Genomic DNA, 23,867 nt, shown 5'->3' on the forward strand with positions numbered 1-23,867 from the left:
AATGATCTGTACCCACTATTAAATCTTGCCAGCAATTAAAGTCCAGAAATAAAGTAAAACTAAAATAGAAATACTCCTTGTCTGAAATTTTATTCACTTTAGAACTAACTCTTCTCTTGGCCTTAAAATGAAATGCTACAGCCCATAAATTCCACAATGTATTAATATCCTTTGGGGGGCCAAGAAGCTCATGGGTTGGACAAAGTCTTGCACAAATCTGTGCAAAATTCATAAATCTTATACATGTGATGTCAAAATGTTCTTTTTTAAAGCTTCAGAATGAAGTTAAACTGTGAGTGCTTACAATATTAGTGTTCCATTTTTGGATTAAAAACACACACAGACACGCGATTTTTCCCTGTGGAATATTATCTAACCCATTTATAACTTAAAGCATGTAATGGAAGAAAATCAAGTGATAAAATTTTTAGCTAAATTGACTTTCCTTTGGAAGTTTCCCTTGTAACCGATCTCATTTTGTAGCTTATCTATTTTTCCCCTTAGCTCTTTTAAATTTCTACATCTATGATCATGACCTTGACTTCATTCAGAGTTTCTTCTGGTGTTACTATTTTTTCGATGCTTGCCAATCTGTCAAAATTATTCAGGTATTAAGGGTCCCTCGGGACTATTATACAAGCTATACCGAATCCCCAATATGTGTCACTGTGGCAATACATTCATAATTCACATTATGATATCTCCATAGGAAGGATTTGGGTAAGTACTGTGAAAAGATATTAAAATGAGTGCACAAAACACAGCTAAGTGCATTATGTATGGTGAGAACAATATCTGGCAGGGACAGCTGGCCCAGCTTCTCTTTTTGTAGCCTGTGCTCCGACAGGGCAGCTGTGAAATTTCATTCAGGGAAACATATAAAACATTCTGGACTAAAACAGTTTAGTGGATGACAATCCTTTTTTAACAATAATCCGTTACCTTTTATCTTAGAAAAATAAAGCTAAATAAAATTTCTGTGAAATCATATTTTTTAAAAAAGTGCTTGATTCCATCAAAATGAGGGATTTTGGATAGCAGTTACCACCCAACTGCTTCTAGCTTCATTATATGATTAGTGCTTTAATGTAGGCATATGCATGAGCATCCAAAGAGAGGGGATTTACAGTGTTTACAATTGCCCTAAGACCCCAAATAAGTCTTTGAAATAATCCATTATCATTTTTCACTTCTTATGTGTATGTACTACTTTTTTTTTCCAAAAGATTGATTTATTTATTTGAATGAGAGAGAGGGAGGGAAGAGGGAGAACAGGGGGTGGGGCAGAGGGAAAGGGAAAGAGAGAATCTGGAGCAGACTCCTTTCTGAGCATGGAGCCCGGTTTGAGGCTCCATCGCATAACCCTGAGATCATGACCTGAGCTGAAATCAAGAGTCGGACACTTAAGTGACTGAGACATGGAGGCACCCTTTATATGTATTACTTTAAAAAAAATATTTTATTTATTTATTCATGAGAGACAGAGAGAGAGAGAGAGAGAGAGAGGTAGAGACACAGGCAGAGGGAGAAGCAGGCCTCATGCAGAGAGCTTGATGTGGGACTCGATCCCGGGTCTCCAGGGTCAGGCCCTGGACTGAAGGCAGCACTAAACTGCTGAGCCACCAGGGCTGCCCTATACTGCTTTTAAAAAATAGTCTACATATGCATCTAATATTTTCAACAACCAAGATCTTTATAAGACCTTTTAAACTTTTCTTAATATCATCTTTCTATGCCAAGTTGTCTTTGTGTAGAGTTGTCTTCATCTAAAAATGTATTTAACAATTATTTTTGAAAAATAAAATGTGTCTCTACTTCTATAAAATAATTCAAAGAAAAGGGATCTTAGCACCTAATTGTCCACCAAATATTAAACTAGAACATTTCATAGAAATAATTTCTCTTTTAATTTCATGCCAAGCCTTTGCAAAGGTTAAGAAATCCAGGTTTTAAAGTATAGAAAAAATTTAGAGTTTTCTTAATGAATATATTCACAGTGAATACAAAATACCCCAAATAAGGTTGACAAAAGTACTTTTAAGATTGGGGGTACAGGGACGCCTGGGTGGCTCAGCGGTGGAGTGTCTGCCTTTGGCCTAGGGCATGATCCTGGAGTCCTGGGATCAAGTCCTGCATCAGGCTCCCTACATGGAGCCTGCTTCTCTCTCTGCCTGTGTCTCTGTCTCTCTCTCTCTGTGTCTCTCATGAATAAATAAATAAAATCTTAAAACAAAAAAGATTGGTGAGTACAGAACAGAGTGACTCCTCTTACCACCTAATCCCATCCATTCCAGAAGGAAGTCACTTATGTTGACAGGTCATTTATGCACAAACCAATAGGTATCATAATGAATGTTTACTTCCCTCCAAATCCATCAGGTTTTCTCAACATGAAGGAAGAACCCTTTTCCCCTTGCTCCTATCAGTGTAGAAAGGCAAATGTGTGTCCAAACCACTCAGCTAACATAGACCCTTAGTATTTCCATGCCTCTTAATCATGGCTGCACTACTAGGTCAAGACCAGGCCTTTTTGAGATTATTCAGGGAAATTGGATCCATTCTCTCACTGGAGCTGAAGTGCATGAATCCAAACGCATCTCATAAGCAGCTTTTCCAGTGGCAAGACCAAGCTCTATCTCACAAAGACCTTGCACTGTGTACCCACCATTAGGAAAACAGGCCACCATGGCCCATTAACTGTCTTCCTCCAGACCACAGCAGAAGCTGGGACATGGGACATGCAAGATATAACTTGCAGCCATTATTTGAAAAATAAGAAGCCCAGCTGTTGAGGTGCAGTCAACAATCTAAATAAAATCATCTTTCAGTGATTATCCATAAGCAACTTCTTTTGAAAAGTGCTGAATATTAAATCAATATTATTAAATCAATCCCAAATTCTTTGACGTCTGAATTTTGGGTTTCCTAAGAAAGCATGGCTTAATTTAGTTGCTAAAGTTATCATTTTGGCCTGTGTGTATGCCTTAGAATTAAAACCTTAGCCCTTCGTATTCTTAACAACCATACAAACCTTTTGTTGTTTGTTGAGGTTTGATATATACAGTCCTCTGGCAGACCTTTATTTTATTTTTTTTAATTTATTTTTTATTGGTGTTCAATTTACTAACATACAGAATAACCCCCAGTGCCCGTCACCCATTCACTTCCACCCCCCCGCCCTTCTCCCCTTCCACCACCCCTAGTTCGTTTCCCAGAGTTAGCAGTCTTTACGTTCTGTCTCCCTTTCTGATATTTCCCACACATTTCTTCTCCCTTCCCTTATATTCCCTTTCACTATTATTTATATTCCCCAAATGAATGAGAACATATAATGTTTGTCCTTCACCGACTGGCTTACTTCACTCAGCATAATACCCTCCAGTTCCATCCACGTTGAAGCAAACGGTGGGTATTTGTCATTTCTAATGGCTGAATAATATTCCATTGTATACATAAACCACATCTTCTTTATCCATTCATCTTTCGTTGGACACCGAGGCTCCTTCCACAGTTTGGCTATCATGGCCATTGCTGGCAGACCTTTAGTACAGATCTGTGCTCCCTCTGTCCAGGGGGCCGGGGCTGGCCGGGTTCCGGGGAACTTCCTAACCTCCCCGCATCACCGTGCCTGTGTGCCTGGGGCACAGAGGGCCTGCAGGACGGTCAGTGTGGCCCTAGAAGGGATGTCAGGACAGCAGGCCCTTGTGTTGGGCCAGAGGCAGACCCTCTCCATGCAGGCCACAGTTCAGGATAGAGCTCCAAGGAGTCTAATAGTTCTACATGCGAACCCAGGTACACAGAGGTACATCGGACAAGAAATATATTTCATTTGTCATGAATATATTTTACCTAATAGTTTAATTTATAACTTCTATAAAAGACCTGGGAGGGGAACACAGTCCTGCCATACAGTAAATGGGTAGGACTACATGTATGTTCAGGGCATCTTACAGAGACAGAATCAGAAACTGGAAAAAAAATTGGGTTGGGTCTGGAATTTCATTTTATTTTATTATTATTTTTTAAGATTATTTATTTATTTATTCATAAGAGACACACAGAGAGAGGCCAGAGACATAGGCAGAGGGAGAAGCAGGCTCCATGCAAGGAGCCCAATGTGGGACTCGATCCCAGGACCCCAGGATCATGCCCTGGGCCAAAGGCAGATACTCAACAAGCTGAGCCACCCAGATGTCCCTGGAATTTCATTTTAAATTATGTTGCCAGATCTAAAAAGAAAGAGTGCCCACATTTCAAAGGTAGAAAGAAAAAATTAAAACCACTGAGAGCCAGTTTTTCAGAATATTTATATTTCACTGCTTGGCATTGATATGGGCAAAACTTAGCTCAGCTAGTCCCCCTAGCAGGGGCAGAATCAGGTAGCCTGCTTAAGAAGAAAGACACTATGAAATTGTGTTTATCATAACTGCCTGCTCCTAAGGTCCTGGAATATCATGTTTCCCAAGATATCAAGTTCCACATGTTGAATATGGGATAGAACATGGCCAGTCCAGGAGGTGAGCACTAGTCTCATCCTAATCTTTTCCACCAAATAAGCCTTGTAAAATGGCCCCACAAAGTGGTATGTGGCGCTCTGACACGTTTTACAGTTGCAAAGGCCTTGGTCTCAAAGTGTCTGGGGGTACAGGGGTCCCAGTGCTCATTCTGACATTGATGTGGTAGTTGGAGAACTTTAACAGAGGAAGAATGGCAGACAAATGGCTACACAGCTGACTATAACATTTGAAGCAATCTTCCCTGCAGGACAGGATGGCATTGGGGGGCACAGCATATGCTCTGACACCAGATCATTTGGTGGTAAAGCCCAGTTGCATTCCTTACAAACCATGGGACCCTAAACAGATTACATAAATCCCAGTGCTTCCTGCCTCAGGAGTAAAATGGGATTACAATAGTACGTTCTTCATAGGGTGCGGTAAAGATTAACTGAGATGACATACAAAACCCTTAGAAAAGTGCCTGGCATCCAGAAACAGCCCAGTCCTTGCTAGATACTTTTATCATTATTAGCAACTACATGGGAAGGTTCTAAGAATAATTTAAAGCAAAACATGAATCAAATAATCAGATGTGTTGAATTTTATGTCTACTAATTAGAGAAGCTGGTTCACTAAGGTTAAGCTTTTTTTCCTTTCTAAATTTAGTTGAGAATTTCAAGAAGCTTGGAAGATTCATGAGATTTTTCAAAAAATTGTTATCTAGTTTATGAGAAACACATTAAAATTTCTCTCTTTTAAAGGAGATAAAATTGCAGCTTTGGAAAGCACAGATCTTAAGTGTACAATAGAACAAATTTTAATAATTTTCATGTCCCCAGAAAGTTTCCTTTCTCCCTTTCCAGTCAATTCTAACCACAGCCCACCTCACGATGGCCAACCACTATGCTGATTTCTATTGTAGTAGATTAATTTCACCTGTATTGATTTCATACAAACTGAATCATGTACTGTATGTACTCTGTAGTGATTGGCTTTTTTTGCCTAACATGATGTTTTCCAGAAGTATCTGTGTCATTGCATGTATCACTAGTTTGTTCTTTATTTCTGCTGAATAGTAGTCCACTGTACAAATATACTCAATTTGTTTATTTTTCTATTGCCAAACATCTGGACTATTTTCAGTTATTGGCAATTATGAATAAAGTTGTATGAATATTCTTGTAAATGTTTTTGTGGATATGTTTTTTCTTGGATAAATACATGGAAGTGGAATTTCTGGATCAAAAGGAAGATACGTGTTTAGCTTTATAGAATTGTTAGTTTTCCAAAGTGATTTTACTATAGCATACTCTGATTAGCAATGTAAAAGACTTGTGGTGCACCATATCCTCATCAGTATTAGCGTTCTGTCTTTTTGGGTGTTAAACATTGTCATGTGTGTAACATGATAACTCACTGAGGCTCTTGCTTTCTTAAAAGTCAGTCTGATAATCTATGCTTTTAATTGGAATGATTATTCTCTTTACATTTAGTGTAATTATTGGTACAGCTGGATTTGATCTACTTTTCTATTTTAATTCTCTCCATTTTCCTCCTCTCTTGCCTTCTTCTGCCTAAACAAATATTTCTTAGAATTTCATTTAAATTTAGCTCTACATTTTTTGTACTTTTTCTTTAGTGGTTGCTGAACATAATGTTCACATGTGTTAAAGTCACTTATGGTTGAAATTTAATCAAACAAGTTTTTAATTCATTACTGTAACAAATAATAACATTTGGTCACAGAAACTTACAGCACTATTATGGTTCAAGTTAAATAAGGACTCCTGCCTTCACTACCCATGATACAGGTAAAATCTTGCATGGTATTACCTGAGCATGCAGAAAATAACTAAGGTGAAAATTAGTCTTAATGGAAAAGCAAGTCATTGAAAACCCACCTATTGAAAAGGATTAAATTTACCATCGAATGAATTAAACTACTTTCTTTAATCATTATATCTTTTTAAAAATAGTATATCTTTCTTCCCTCCCTTCCTTCCTTCTTCAACTAGATCAGCATATTACATGAGAAATAAGCCTTGGCAATTGAAGCACACATGAAAAAATTTAGTATTTAAGCACATGAAAAAAATTAGTATTTAAGAATGTTTGAAGGTCAGTGGGCTCCAAATATACTTAGGCAGGTCCTTTACACTTTAATAGAAGCCTCTTTTTTCATTACCCTTGAAAATGTTTTATGGGTTCTTTCAACTCCTAGGTACCATACTCTGACCTCTCACACTTACGTTCCCTATATTACTTTGTCTCCTTCTACACTGAGAAAGAAGAAAGCTCAAATGAATTTCTCTCAACTTCTCCCTCCCACCTAACTCCTCTCATCCATGCTGACTGACCACTCCCTACTTGCAGACATATTAAAACACTCTTGGCCATCTTTCAGCTCTTTTCTTTTTCTTCTTTCTACTCAATATCTGTAACATGTAAATAGGCTCCTAAAATAAAACGACATCATAAACAACAGAAGTCTCTACTTTCCTTTTCACTGAATTTCTTGAAAAAGTAGCCTGCCTTTGTTGAGTTCAATTTCCTTATTGCCTGTGAACTTCTCAAATTCTATCTAGGGATTGTGTAATTGTGCATTGTAGAACTGTCCAACAAATGCTAATATATTACCTAAACTAATGGTCATTTTTCTGTTCTTTTTTTTTCTTTCTTTCTTTCTTTCTTTCTTTCTTTCTTTCTTTCTTTCTTTCTTTCTCTTGGCCTGTTTAGAGCATTGCACTGTTCACTACTTCCTCCTGAAATTTTCTTCCCTTTGGTTTTTGTGATAACAGACTCTACTGATTTTCTTGCTATCTCTCTTTGCCATTTTCTAAACAAAACCTTGCATACTCCATTTAGTTCTGTGCTCTTTTCATTTTTATACCATCATTCTGTGATCTCATTCACTCTTGTAACTTCAACTGTCATTTCTATGCTGCTGATGCCTAAATTTATATCTTTTGCTTGTATTTCTCAAGTGAATTTCAGACTTGCATAGAAAAATGCCCACTGGACATCTTCATTTGGATGTTCCACAAATACTTCAACGTCAGTAAGTTCAAATTAAATTCATTGCCTCCATCCAAAACCTCTTCTGGTACTCTTCTGGTACCCCTATTAAACAGTAACATCATCCATCCATATGACTAAGTGCAAGGCCTGGGAGCCATCTTGGTTGCTTTCTATCACATAAATCACACATCCAATCAGATATTAGTTATGTAGCTTCACTTCATTATAAAGTGCTTCCCATGTCCAGTTTCTCTTCTTTATTCCTACTATCAACCATTACTCTGGCCTCTCAGTATTTCTTTTATGGATTACTAGTACAATCTCCTAAGTAGTTTCCTGGCCTCAGGGTTACTCCTTTCCCCTCTGTTCCCCACAATCCCTCAAGAATGACCTATTAAACATGTAAAACTTTTCATGGCACTCTCCTGTCTAAATGATGTCAATGGTTCCCAATATTTCTGGATAAAATTTAGACTCTCTTGCCTGGCATAAAAGGCTATGAGTGCTAAAGCCCCTACTTATCTCTCAATCTCACCATCTTTTACCATCTGTGTACATCTTTACCCTAGCCAAATAAAATGTGGTGACTCTTTAGTTACTCAAAAAGATCTTGATGTCTCATGCTACTGAACTTCTGTCTTTGCTGATCCCTCTGCTGAAGTGTCATTTTTCTGTCCCTTTTCTACACAAATCCTATGTATATTTCAAAACTTGGATCAAGTATCTCTCCTGAGAATCTTTCTCATTATTTTAGCTTTGTTTAAATGACTTTTCTCTGCCTTCACAGCTTTCCCTGAGTCTATTGTACTTTTCACACCACATTTAATTATTGGTTTATTTCTTTATGTCATCCCACTAGTACACTTGCTTCTTTATGGCAAGTACCAGTCTTTTTTTATCTTTGTATCTCCATCATTTACCAATGGGCCAGGCACACAGTATTTAAGAAATGTTTCCTGAATAAATGACATCAAGTCTAATCAAATCAACATAAGAGTTAATTTTCTAGTGACATATATATTAGCAGCACAAGGCAATTAACTATGATCATCACTAGATAAGTCATACTAAAAAATTTGCAATAACTTTTTACACATTTGCCCCAGGAAGGGTAACAAGAAATATTGGGTAACACAAAAACTGCTCTTGAGGCCTCTCATAAATCACAGGTTCCAAAATATAATGGTATATGGGAGCTTCTTTCTTCTAACAAGAGATCCCCAAGGCTAGGTTTCTGACAAAAAGAGGATAGATAGAAAATTATATAGGAGATGAGCACAGAAAAGAAGGTATGTATCAATCAGAGAAAGATATAAAGTAAGACATTTTGTCAATGGCAAATGGAAAGTGTATTTGGAGGTACCTCTTTAAAACCATGTATCCATGTGTCTCCTAAGAGGTTCTGCTTTATCATTTTGTTTTATGTCCTATCCTCAGCACAAACTCTTTAAATTCTATCTACAAATCAACATAAAAAGGAAAAATTATATTCCAAAGTGATTTTCTTTTTCTTTTCCTATGCTGGAAAATGATTTTTAAACTATTAGATTGAACAATGAAATTGCAATTTTTGTAGGTCAAAATGGTAAAAAAACAAAACAACAACAACAAGCAATTTCACATGGTTCAGCAAAATATAGAAAGCGTAATTATCTTTACTAAAATAATTTTGCAACAGCTAAAGTGGACTAATTTTCTATTAATGATATAACAGACATAATGCTTTAGGGTCCCCTATTATTGCTGAGCAAGATGCATTCTCTACATGGATACAGAGATAATTTATTGTCATCAATTGAAATGTTTTATGGGAGTCGTGAGATATAGGTGAGTACCAATGGGTAGATTCAGAGTAAGATATGTCACTTACTTTGGGGACTCTGGCACAAAGAAATAAAGAATTCACTTAATTCCTGATACTCAGAGTGTGGTCTGTGAACTGGTGGTGTCTGCATAATCTGAGAGCTTTTAGAAATGCAATGCCAAGGTTTGGGTTCTATCCTAAAACTACTATAGCAGAAAACACATTTTACTAGACTCCCTCTTCACCTAGTGATTCTGATGCTCCTTAATATTTATGAAGCATTGAATCAAAACACTTGTTCACAGGTCAACTTTACATGGGATCACCTGAAGGGTTAAAAAATATTGATGCCTAAATCCCCGCTCCAGAAGTTCAAATTTAATTGGTTTGAAGAACAGTCTGACCACTGGGGTTTTTATAAACTGGAATAATAAAGTTAGATGAGAATAACCAGGTCATTCTAATGTACAAAAAAAGTTGGGATCCACTACTTTGGATGCAATTTTAGGAAAGAAACTCTTAATCCTAGGGGATATTCAAAATCACATTCTGCAGTATTAGACATTTTCACTATTATGGCACACATATACTTAGAATAGACTTAGTGCTACCATGAAAAGTAGCCAAACAAAGCAAAAGATAAAAACCAAATGTCAAGATACTTTACAGTTTTTAGAAACAGAAAGTGATAGATATTCAATAGCCCGTCAAAAGGAAATAACAGTTTCTCTTTCTTTACAAGACTATGATCTATGTGAAAGAAGTAGATGAAAAAAATAGCAAGGGAAGGTGGGGGAAAATGAAAGATATGTTACTTTGATGATTTATGTATTAAAGCCAAAAAACAATTCGACTGAATGATAAATGAAACACTAGACACTTGATCTGTCACTACGGACTAGGTAATAAAAATATAACCTTAGATGTATTCTAGTGAAAAAGTCAGAATAACGTTCTAACATTTTATCTTTGGATGAAAAGTCTCGGGATATGTTCAGAAACAAGAAACTAAACACAACAGAATCAGAATTTAGACCAGCCATTTCATAGTAGCTTATTCAAAGTATATCTATATTTTCTCCTGGAAATCAACCACTTTGCAGATTTGTATCTCAGAATTAACTCAATCATGTTCTGCACACTGCTTAATGTAGCTATTCCAGCATCTCTTTGATGGGAACACCACCTTCTGAGTCAAGAATGCAGCCTTTCAGAAACCAGGTGGAGCAAAAATCATAGCAATATGAATAAATGACAAGCACAGTGCCATCTGCATAATACATTAATGCTCTCTGGAATGCTGTTACATTTATTTTTTATTTTTTTATCATTTTTTTTAGAGAGGGGAAAGAGTGAAAGAGGGGCAGGGGGAAAGGGAGAGAGAGAATCCTATGCAGGCTCCATGTCCAGCAGAGAGCCTGACTTGGAGCTCAATCTCATAACCCAGAGAGCTCATGACTGGAGCTAAAATCAAAAGTTGAATGCTCAACTGACTGAGCCACCCAGGCACCCCTCAGTCAACACATTTTAAATAATAAAAGCAAATCAGAAGATTTTAGAGCTTAAAATAATTTTAACATCTGCAGTGTAGCAGAATGGTACAATTCAATTTGCCCAACTGAGTTGAATCTGGTTGAAGATTTTACTTCTTAATTAAAGGACCCTGCCATTGATCCAACTTGCAAACTTCTTTTCAGCTGTAGATATAATTTTATCCAGCTAGCATCTTGAAGACATTTACATTTCTATTTAGGTGGTGAGTGTCATTTGGAAGCAACCTAATCAAATGCCAAAGAAGGAATTTAATAGTTATACCTACAATAATATATAGCTAGGTCATTCCTTAGAAATGTTACTCCTCTAATAAGTTTTTGCTAGGATTTGGAAACCCAAAGAAGTGATTTTTAAATGTTTGTAATCATTATTCACAGAAATACATATATTTAAAAAACACACTGTAGAAACCCCTTCATGGTAAATTAAACCTGAATTTCTAGAGAAACCTAGAAGCCTGAAAGAATTTTAAATTAGATTTGAACATAAACACAGAGTAGCGCTGTAGTTTGGAGAACATGGCTGTGATTCAGACCACTACTCAGTTACACAGGAGAATCAATGCGTTGTGATTTTGATAGAAATGATAAAATGGAAACTACTGCGTAATCACACAGGAAAACACTTCTAAACACTTATAAGTATCATCAGTTATTACAGATAAGGAAAAATAATATAGTAAGAGTAAGTAAAATCCTTTATGGTGGCATTTCCTTTTTTGGCAGCTTGATTTAAGAGATCTGTACTATAAGAGAACAGTAAGGGGATCCCTGGGTGGCGCAGTGGTTTAGCGCCTGCCTTTGGCCCAGGGCGCGATCCTGGAGACCAGGGATCGAATCCCACATCGGGCTCCCGGTGCATGGAGCCTGCTTCTCCCTCTGCCTATGTCTCTGCCTCTCTCTCTCTCTCTGTGTGTGACTATCATAAATAAATAAAAATTTAAAAAAAAAAGAGAACAGTAATACTGAGAGGTTGTCAGGACTTGGAGTCTGTATTAAGGAATCTCTATTATTAAATAGAGTCACACCCCAGGTGTGCCACATTCTAGCCAGGTAACATAACCCTTCTGTACCTTCATTTCCTCAGCTATAAAGTGAGAATAATAATAGGATCAGCTCACAGGGGTGTTGCATGAATTAAATTAGGTAAATACATTACAGCATTTAGAACACTGCTAAGGAATATAGTAAACACTCAACACAGACTTCTTTTTCCTCCTCTTTTTCTTTTTATCCTCCTCTTCCTCCAACTATTTTTTTTTCTCCTCCAACTATTTGGAGATAGTTGTATAGCTGGAGATAAAATGCTATCTTTAAATTGGCTCTTCTTTTTTTTTAAGATTTATTTATTTATTCATGAGACACACACACATAGAGGCAGAGACATAGGCAGAGGGAGAAGCAGGCTCTATGCAGGGAGTCCGATGTGGGACTTGATCCTGGGACTCCAGGATCATGCCCTGAGCCAAAGGCAGACGCTTAACCACTGAGCCACCCAGAGGTCCCTAAATTGGCTCTTCTAAGTTTTTGTATTCCACCATCCACAATCAATCCATGCTATACCTCACCAAGGGGGGTGTGCACCCATTAGATACCATTCTCTTTGTTTAGGTTTTTTCACGTTCTTGTCTCCAAATTGTACATAGGTCTTAAAATTTCCACTCAACCCTTAAGCCTAATAAAACTTCCCCAACCCAAAAACTAGCCTGAAACTTCCAGAAGCTCTACCTTGTTCTACTCTAAAGGTAGCAGGAAACTCAATTCACAATTGAAGATTCATTATGAGTGATTTAGTAGACTGGAACTCAGTTTGGATGCTGTGAATGAGAAACTCTGTTGTGTGCCTTTGGTGACCAGCTGCTCAGAAGTGTTTTCTACTCTCATATCAAAGATGAATGAAAATCTCCTGGAAAGCGAATGTATAATCATGTCAGCTATGGATTTCACCAGAAAATCAACTATTTTAACCCAAAGAAATGTTCCAGAAAGACTGAGAGCCAAGGCAATCCAATATCTAAAAGCAGCATCATTAGCTTCTAGCTACATACTATTTTGAAAAATGTCATCCTTTTTTTTCCAGAAAAGTACAGACCCTTAAATTAAAATGCTTTTAGAAAAAAAAATGCTTTTACAAACAGCAAATTAAATTAAATTAAATCAAGAAATAAAATGTGCTAAATTTCTTTGCAACAATACATAGCAAATTACAAAAATTTATTAGCCTGCTTTTAAAAAAATTCTCAATAAATGTGAGAAAACATTTACATTAGGCATCCTTTTTCATTATTAGCTCCATCTTGCAAAAATGTTTACCTGGATGGGGAAAGGGAGGACAATTCCGAATTCTGTTTTCAACATGTTTAATCAACTAATCAAGTTAGATTTAAATTGGCAATTCTTCCTTGCATCTTCAAATTCCATAAGATAAAAACAATGAAAGCATGCAATCTTAATGAAGGTACTATAAAAAGTAATGTGTAATTTCCCTTAAGTACGGTTTTGAAAGAACTTTTTTTTTTTTAATATTTTATTTATTTACTTGAGAGATTGAGAGAGAGAGAGAGAGAGAGAGAGAGAGAGAATGGATCCCAGGACCCAGATATCATGACCTGGGCTGAAGACAAATGCTTAATAGACTGACCCACCGAGGTGCCCTGAAGGAACATTTATCTTAATTCTGGTTAGGTTGGTCTGCTCTAACTGTACTTTTAGAAAAAGTGCTTCATAAACAACCCTATACATGAAATGAGTTCCAGTATTTAGACACAGCTAAAGTCTTATTGCAATATTTTGGAATTCTGGGGGATACATGCTGCATGTTAATGATCTAATTATCATCTGAAAAGTCAACAGTCTATTTCTCTAGGATAACAAAAATGAAAAACGTCTTCCATTTACATCAGGAACTTACTTCACTTGACTTGTCAACATCATAAGGTAGTTCTAACGCACTGCATTAAGAAAATCTTCAAAGTTCTAGGATTCTTTGCTTTGCTGCACTAAACAAAACTAAGGATTTTCCTTGGAATAATTGGTAATATTTTAGGGAACGATTTCCCAAAGTGTATTTCACAAAACATTAAGTCCACAAGATGAAACTTATAGAAAGTTTTTATGACCAAATTGTCAAGAAATGCCAGATACTAAATCTTTATCATTATTTTGAAGTTTCTTTAGAATATATGCTCCTTTAAAGCAGGGGATTTGGCTAAGTTTTGTTCACTTATGATGGCTCCAAGCATGTAACAGTGTCCTGCACTTAGGCATTTGGCAGGAATTAATGAATGAATAAACAAACGAACATTAAAAGTTTTGAACAGGAAAGAAACTTCTTTAATTTCCTTTCATCCAGAGTATCTCATAGCTATTTATTCACATGAATCTTTTGAGTTTTCTGTAGCCATTACAGAATATTTATTCTAAATATTTAGAGAAAAGAGAAAAGAAAGCATAGAAATGAAACCACTACCCACCTTAAGAATTAAATGTAACAAATATAACAGAGGTCTCTTGGGAACCTCTCCTCCATTTCATTCATGTCATACTATTCTCCCTCAAATAAGGTAATATCTTACTTTGGTGTTTAAAACTTCTGTTCACATGAAGCTAAGTGCATGTTGCTCTGAGAAATTCTGAACTGGGGAACTCTTAAAGTGCTCTCAAGTGCTAAGATTTTAACTTATTTCTAGTTTGCATATATGTTGCAAATGGTCATCTGTAAACTTATCCATTTATATCATTAATAGAATAATAAGTAAGGAATCAATGAAATAAAACATTAAGAGACAGACCTAAGGCAATGGATAATTGATGTAATAATGATTATATGAAGAGGCTAAGCAGCTTATCTTTCAAATGGTTTGATATTAAATTTAAATATAGATATGGTATATATATCTTATCATACAGTCACCTAAGAAAACATCAAAGTTTTGAAGTATTTGTTACGTATCCCAGGCTGAGTAATTTAGAAAATATTCCCTACTGTTACTAAAAGAAAAAAAATCCCTTAAAAAAAAAATCTCATTTTGACTTACTTACAAAATCAGCTGGGGCTGCAAAAGTAAAACTGTGTCTAGATTAATGTCACAGTGTGGCCACATTTGCATAAAAGAGGTTGCTAAGAAGAGGATCACCTCGCCTTCTTGAGTTGAATAAACAATTAATGATAAAAAAAATCTCTTTTATCAAGATCCAGGAAACTACGATAGAGAAGCACATAAAAGCTAACATAGTTTAATAGAAAAAGAACTACTTTTAAAAGTTTAGGCAATATTTTATATTAGGCAATATTCACAGTCTTATTTCGGTAAAACTTTTCTTCCTCCAATTTTCAAGCACCATTATAGTTAGCTGTCAATTGTCTTAGAAAAATGTGAAGTATGTAACCACCTAAATGTTCTTTTTGCATATTTAATTTTTGTCCCTTGCTTCACATAAAAGATAAAAAGGCCTATGATGTATATTTCCATATTGTTCTATTTCTTAGTTTTATTTATAAAGAATATTGAGTATTCAACTAGAGGGAAAAAAAATCCATTTGAACCTGATACCTGTGCCGTGTAGGTACTCAAAATACAATTAAACTCAGCAATAGTGCAAAAAAGAAGAGCAACATGTGTGGATAAATTTTCACTTAATAATTGGTCATTGGTGTCCCGCAGTTTTACAGGCAAACACACAGATTCGAATTTCATTCCACCATTGAAACCATATCAATTTTCAAGGCAAGCATTAAATTCTTCCCATGTTATATATCAATGGAGATTGAAATACAACCTCACTCTATATTAGAAGCCCACAAATCCTTTTTCATATTTAAACAAATGAAATTAATTAGTATCTAAAGATATTAATAAAAGAAAAATATCAATTCCTACCTCCATTATCTTTTAGATGTAGTGCTATCTTGGTATCATCTGGAAGAGAAATTCAAAGTTATTGTAACAAAAATAATTTTTAATGGTGCATAAATCTGATGACTAATATAATTGTCTACTAATGCCTTTTTATAACAGGAATAGATTTCAATATCTTAGTTAATTTCCAGTGCAATGAGAGCAAAGTGCTAGTTTACATGAGGTAGTACTAAGATTTCTTACTAAGATTGTTAAGATCAAAACCTTAGTAAAGTATTATAAGATTTTTAAGATCTTGGGAAAAGTACAGTTATAATTTTAACTTAAAATGCACTATTTTTAATTTTCTAAAGTAACTTACTGTAATTAAACTCTAGTTATGGCCTTCTTTATTCATTTTAAAAAATCAAAATCAAGAGAATTCCAAATTAACTAGAATAGATCTTTCAATATTTACAAATTTAACTTCAAAAGTTAAATGCTTATTTATTGCTAATAAATATGACCAAAATCATATATGAAAAGACCACGCCCATAATGAACAAAAGGAACAAATCAGCATGCCTTTTTTTAAATTTTCAGTGATTATATTTTAGTCTAAAGAATAATATTCAAATTTAAGGGATATTTTCACAGGGTAGGATTCAACTACAGAAATATTTCACAGGCTATATAAACAACCCAAAATAATATGGATTAAAATATAATGTTGGTTTTAAAAGCAATAGAATGTATTTAGCAGCTGTCCTCATATCATTTTATAACTTTATTCCAGTTAACTTTTTTTCCAATATCCAATTAAATTTCAATTAAAAGCAAAACTTTCAAGTTTAATTTATTATTCAAATGAAAGCAAGGTTTATGACCCTAAATAAGTAAGACCATTTTTTCCCCTCAAAGCTTACTCTTGGCCAACTAGCCTCATTTTTCTCCTTAGGGGTACGACTCAGGATAAATGCCTATATTTTGGCTGATATACCTTCTTCCCCCAATGAGTTGTGCCTATGTATTCTCTAGTATTTTTGTCTTCCCTGGTAGAGGAAATGTTTTTCAAGACAATTTCTGTGACATACACAGTGCCCCTCTATAGATTATAGACAAACACATTTTATTGTCTGTATTAAGGTAAATATTAGAACTGTGTATAAATAGAATTACCTATTTTCTCCATATGCATTTTGCCTTTCTCTCCTATGACTGAAATGTTGAATTCAGTTACAATAAAATTTGGCAATACAAAAGGACATCTCTATTTCTTTTTTAGGGAGGACAAAGAGCCAGGATCATAGTAAAAGCTAAATCTTAATAAAAGGCACTATACATTAAAAGAATCCCAACACATATTTTTATTCCATAATAATTTTGTCTTTTCCCCTTTAGAAATACAATTTGCCAAAGAATTACTTTCCTTCTAGAGAACTACTCCTGCACATGTCAACTTTTCTTCCCTCAGAAAAAGAGCAAAAATATCTAGAGCACCTTCTGTGGGCAGGCTGGTGGGCAGCTGGGATGTCACTGCTCTTCTGGTGGTCGTTAAGGCCCTGAATTTTGTGGTTGTTGCTTGTACAGTTGTGGTGGTTTGAGAAGAACTTTCCATTGGCTCTGTGTTCTCACACATCTTCTCTTTGGACTAATAAGAGAAACAAATGAGAAAACAACTTAAGAGTGATTGTACATGCATTTAAAAAAGTCACATCAAAGAAGTTGGGTTGTGAAACACAAAAGGCTCTCAGATCAAGATGAGGAAGCAGTTATTTTTGTATAGGGCAGTATTTGTAGATTATAATAATTTACAAAGTATACAAAATAGATGAGGAAAAAACTGGATATAGCAAAGCATTTCCACCTTCAGATACTTGGATTTCATCATTCCTGCAGTTAACCTCTCACATTACTCTTTATCTTGCCCTACATTTTATACCAATTTATTTATAAAAGACATGATGTCAAGAGGGAGAAGTTCATACAAGAAGAAAATGTGTGCATAAAGAGAAGATTGAAAACACGGTTAGGGATGTGGAGAAAGAATGCAATTCAAACCGGTAATGTTAAATATTAAAAGTTTGGTAAATGCTCCATATTACTTTATTCTGTCAAAAGGAATCCATCACAGGTTCAAAGAATATTTAAAAGTTTTGTTTTCTTTTATGAACTATTCAAAACCAGCCAAGCAAAAGATTGAATGGCTCTCCTGCAATCATTTAGCTTATTTCTCCCTAGTAGAGCTAGACTGAAGATACCAGGAAAAGATGCATATTTTATTTTTTATTTAGAGCCTGCAAAAATAAATACTCTGACCTTCAGCAGCAACGATCTCCAACACCCAAACTTTTACGGTTTAGAAGCTGCTGTTTGTCCTCACCTCTTTGTTCTTCAAAGGACTCTATCCTGTTGGTAGGTCTTAAGTGGAAGATAACTAGTCTGCACCTGGGCGGTACTCATCTCACTTTTGAAAATTATTACTAAATAAATTCCTTTCTTTTAAATTAAAAACTTTATCTATTCATGAGAGACACACACACACACACAGAGACACACACAGAGAGAGAGAGAGAGAGAGAGAGAGAGGCAGAGACATAGGCAGAGGGAGAAGCAGGCTCTCTGCGGGGAGACCAATGCAGGACTCAATCCCAAGATCTGGGGAGCATGCTCTGAGCGGAAGGCAGACTCAATCACTGAGCCACTGGGCATCCTTTAACCAATTCCGTTCTTAAACTTCTATTGTCCTTAATGAAGTACACTGCACTAATCACTAATTCAGCAAAAGTTCCCGAGATGGCTTCCTTTTTTACTAATGGGATATGATACAGGTTTCTTCCTTACTTCAGCTCCCAATATCCTAGGGGTCATTCAATTCTCCAAACATAGGTGCCCACATCTTTTCAGCCCCAGTGGCCGAATGGTCTCCTCGCTAACTCCACATCAGTTATCACCCCCACAGCTGGACCTCATCAGCAGATGGAGATAGTTTTGTTTGAGATCATAGATCCAATTGTCCTCTTTACAGTCTTCCCATATATCTTTTTGCTTCTCCTTTGAATAAACAGGAAGCCCAAGTGCAATGATTTTCACCCTTCAATCTCCTTCCCGCCTCACTTCAACCTCTCTTTTCAATTCCTTCAAATATCTTGCCCTGTTTTGCTTGTTTTTCCACAACACCTTTTCAGAAAATCCCCAATACCGAATGGAGTAAAAAAAAAAAAAAAAAAAAAAAATTCTGCCTTTTCCCTGCCTGTAACTAAGCCAGGAGCAGCTGGAGGACAATCACAGAGCCTCCCCCACCCCCACTCCGACCACCGGGAGCTCCGTAAATGTACCTCCTGGGCCTCAGTGGGCTTTCCGTGATGCTTGGCAACACTGCCCTGCTTTGCTGGTATCCTCTGCCATCACTGTATCAATTTATTTTTCTTTTCTTTTTTTTTAAAGATTTTATTTATTCATGAGAGACACAGAGAGAGAGAGATGCAGAGACACAGGCAGAGGGAGAAGCAGGCTCCATGCAGAAAGCCTGATGTGGGACTCGATAGGGGACTCCGGGATCACACCCTGGGCAGAAGGGAGGTGTTCAACCACTGAGCCACCCAGGCGTCCCCCTGTCCTATCAATTTCAAACCCTCTCCACTCTACTGAAAACTATAATCCCATAATGCCTCTTCCAGTATTACCCCATGGGCTCACCTTTTATTTCCTTGATAAGAATCATCAGCAAGAACTCTACATTTCTTCACAAATCAGTATCCTTGCTTGAATCTACACCGACCTATCCCTCTTTCTTTCTGTAATAATGGATGGGTCTCAGTATTTTTAGCTATTCTCTCTACCTCTACTCTGGCCCAATTTAGCCCACTTACTCAGGTATGGTGAGTTTGCTCATTTAATATCATCCTTTCTCTTCAATGTTTTCAATCTTGAGTTTTCTACTGCCTTGTTCCCATTAGCACTTAAACACACTCAAGCATGCCCAATCTTATTTTAAAAACTCAGTCCTCCTCCTCCTCCACAATGCATCCTGACGTTCCTCTACTTTTCCTTCCATTCAGTCATACTTCCAGAGAGATTGGTCTGCCCTGGTCTTCACAGACTCTCATTTCCCCCACTTATGAAAATGTATCCAATACAACCTTATTAAAATTTCTTATGCTGGTGGTTCTAATATCTCCTTATGCACAAAATCGTCTTTATTCTTCATATCTCACAGCATGTGACACAGCTGTCCACTTTCTAGTTTTGGGTTCTGTGACACATATTCTCACCAGTTTTCTGATAGCTTTTTATAACTCCTTTATTTCCTTTTTATTTTTGTCTATTATGTGTTCATAGTTCTTATAGATCTTTCTTGACTAATCTTTTTGCTATATGCTTTCTCACTAGCAATTTTCACCCATCATTTCAATTCACATCTTTATGTTGATTTACATAAATCGATACCAACAATACACATCTCTCTTTTGGATTTCTGACCCAAATATTCATCTATTGACTTAACATATGCATGTGGGTGTCACAGACATCTCAAATTCAATACATCTCAAATGGAACTGGCCACATATTATTCTCCCCCTGTGTTTCTATTGTCAAAGACCAGTATTAGCAAACACTCTAATGTTTAAGGTAACATCCTGAACTTGTTTCACTTATAGCAGTAAAGGCAGATTAAAGACTCTAAATGGTCCTCCTTCTACAAAACAAGTAGATTCTGGATAAAATGAATTTATCATTACTAGGATTTGCAGGAAGCAAAGAAAATCTCCAATGGTACATTTTTATTGTCTCTCCCCCAAAACAAAGCAAAAGCTATGTGCTATATAGAGTAAGAGTCTGATACACATTAAGCAAGGTAAAAATGCAGGATTTGCCCAGAGGGCAAGAAATGTTAAAACCCAATAGTGCTTCAAGGAGATCAAGCCTTGTGCCAGCAGGAGATGGCTGAGATAAATCTAAACATCTCCTCTCTATATTAAATAGGGACATATGGTATCCCCTAAAACTCTCAGGTTCTCATCAAACATTCTTTGGTGGAAAATACAATCTATTTAGGTCCCAGGGATTACCATGGAATAAGATCAAATAAAAATGCAATCCTAATTAAAGGACACAAAAAGAACAAGAAAACTGACAAAGTTAGCAAAAACAATGAACAACATATTTAAAATACCCAAATCTTAAGATATTGTGGTCATCCAATATAAGATACATAAAAATTATATATTAAATATTTAAAGAAATAAAAATTCAAATTGAACTAGTAACATAGACTAGAAAAATGTCTTGGCAGATTTAATAAAGTATAAACTTTAAATTTTAGAAATGAAAAATACTCTTTTTGACATTATTACTTCAATGAATATGTTTAATAGTGGATTAAACAAGATGAAGACAGAATTAATAAACTGGCAAATTGATTCAGATATCTTGCCCTGTTTTGCTTGTTTTTCCACAACACCTTTTCAGAAAATCCCTACTGTTGATTTGTTTGATTTAAAGAAACTACCCAGGACAACACAGAGAAATAAGAAGATAGATGATATAAAAGAGGAGGTTAAAAGGAAGTGATAAGAAGGTCAAGGCTATCTCCAAAGAGTCCAAAAGGTGAAAATAAAGAGGATGGAGAAAAGTCTGATTAAATACTACGTTACTAAACCTGACACCCAATTGGTTAGAAAACACACATTCTTTTTGAGAACATGTAGATAATTTGCACAAATTGCCCATGTACTATTCCATGAACAAGTTCCAACGAATTTTGAAGATACATATACACAAAAACTAACCAGGAAATAAAAGATTGATTCGGTACCTTAGATTGATAATAGATGTCAACTAAATAAAGTCATGGAGAAAATGAAAAGAGAAGGCAAAATCTGGGGAAGATACATACAACTGGAGATACCAGCTAAGTAAGAATACAACAAAAATAAATAAAAAGGTATAAAGGATAGTAAGAATCAAAACTCTCATTTTATAAAAAGATTTATTTGTTTATTTGAGAGAGAGAGAGAGCAAAAGTGGGAGGGGGATGCCCCCCAAACTATTATTATTTCTAGATTATTACTTCCAAAACTCTCATTATTTCTAGGTGATAAGATTGCTTATGTAGAGAGCCACCAAGTATCTTGATACATATTTTTAAATTAGTAAGAGAGTTTTATAAGGTGGCTATATATCAGACCTATTATGTCTGTTACATACTATCAATGGATATTTACTGTCTGGAATAAAAAGAGAAAGATAATTACTCAATAGAAAAATCACAAAAAGATATGAAGAGGCATCTCACAGAAAAGGAAAGGCAGAAGGAGATACACAGAAGCCAAAAAGAATATGAAAATACATTCAATTTCTTTGATAATTGGTGAAATGCAAATGAAGTTCCTGATAAGATACCATTTTATACCCATTAGATTTGCAGAAATGAAGAAATCTGACAAAATCAGAGTTGTAGGGATCATGAAATAATGGGAGCCTGTTTGAGTTCCAGCATCGTGCTGGTAGTGGAACATGGATAAACTGGAAATAGTTTGACATTATCTTCCAAATTTGAGCATTTACCTAACTCACAATGACTAATTCCATTTTTAGGAATATTAGAGAAACTTGTGTCCATTTGATTCAGGAGATAAGCATAAGACACTTCTGTCAGAAGAAAAATCCTGAAACAAATGTCCATAAACCAAAGACTGAGTGAAGAAAATATGATTGTGAGAATGTAACCTCTAGTAAGGCAGAGTTTGGTAATTTGCTTTGAATTGTCAATTTTTTTCCCCTAACTATTCCATTCTAGTACCTAAAAAAATGCCTGTGACATCTTGGGCATACAATAAGTATTTGGTAAGTGAATGAATGGCATATTTTTAAAAAGATTAAAAAAAAATTTTTGAACCAGTTAGGGGAAGAGAGTTTCTGCTGCTGAGCCCAGAGCCTGAGGTGGGTCTCGATCTCACGATTCTGAGATCATGACCTGAGCCAAAATCAAGAGTCGGATGCTCAATGGACTGAGACATTCAGGTACCTCGTGAATTAATGGTACATTAATAGCATGGAATATATTGCTATGGAAATTAATAAATCACCATCATGGCACCAATACAGATAAGTGTTAAAAACAAAATTCTGAGTGATAAATTAAAAATTCAGAATAGTTTTGTTTGTTTTGAATAGGGAAGGGCACAGATGCAAAGGAGTAGGAGCTAATAGCCAGTTTCATAGTCCCTGGTAATCTCACTCATATATTGAGTAGCATGATCACAGGGCTTCATTTGCTCAATGTGTTTCAGAGTTACATTAATATTATACAGTGTTAAAAAGATTTTTTGAAAGAAAAGGATAAAGAGAATTTTAAAACACTTTCACAGTCTTCATTTCCATTCAGCTACCTAACTACTGATCCTTTCCTCCTTCTCTTCTGTGGTCACCACTCCTTACCCACTGATTTAGGTGAGATCATCAGCATCTCTGGCCAGGGCTATTACTATAGTCAACTTACTGGCTTCTCGCCTCATAACCTATTATTCACCCATAGCTGGGTGATTCTTCCAAAAAGCCATGATTAAAATCCTTTCCTTGCTTTTATATTTCAAATTGAGATATAAGATATACATATAGCAATATATTAGTTTCAAGTGCATGACATAATGATATTTCTATACATTGCAAAATGATTACCGCGGTAAGTCTACTTTACATCTGTCATCATAATTACAAAAAGTTTTTTGTTGTTGTTGTGATGAGGATTTTTAGGGTTTACTCTCAGTAATTTTCAAATTATGTGACAAAGTATTATTAACTATAGTCACAATGTTATACATTAAATCCTTAGGACTTATTTATTTTATAACTGGAAGTTTGCACCTTTTGAGCCCCTCCTATAATTTCTACCCACTCTCACCACTCATCTGTTCTCTATCTATGAGTTTGGGTTTTTTTAAATTTTTTTTTGGTTTTTGTTTTGTTTAGATTCCACAAATAAATGAGATCATACAGTATTTGCCTTTTCTATCTGATTTATTTTATTTAGCATAATGCCCTCAAGATCGTTCCATATTGTGACAAATGGCAAGATTTCCTTCTTTTTATGGCTAAATAATATTCCATTGTATGTATATGTATTTGTGTACATTCATACACATACACTACA

The 23,867-nt window shown here is 35.6% G+C and overlaps 1 protein-coding gene across 3 annotated transcripts in view; it reads right to left on the reverse strand.

Moving 5' to 3' along the window:
* The window catches only part of PLXDC2 (plexin domain containing 2), a 512,014-nt gene that overhangs the window by 52,635 nt on the left and 435,512 nt on the right, over positions 1–23,867 (reverse strand). For all 3 annotated transcript variants that reach the window (XM_038529866.1, XM_038529863.1, XM_038529864.1), the window contains 2 exons: positions 17,213–17,363; positions 15,755–15,793 (listed from right to left, as the gene is read on the reverse strand). In XM_038529866.1, coding sequence (XP_038385794.1) covers positions 15,755–15,793; positions 17,213–17,363 — 190 coding nt within the window. The remainder of the gene's footprint in view (positions 1–15,754; positions 15,794–17,212; positions 17,364–23,867) is intronic.

Source organism: Canis lupus, chromosome 2 (genome assembly GCF_011100685.1).
Source record: "Canis lupus familiaris isolate Mischka breed German Shepherd chromosome 2, alternate assembly UU_Cfam_GSD_1.0, whole genome shotgun sequence".
Classification (NCBI taxonomy): Eukaryota; Metazoa; Chordata; class Mammalia; order Carnivora; family Canidae; genus Canis; species Canis lupus.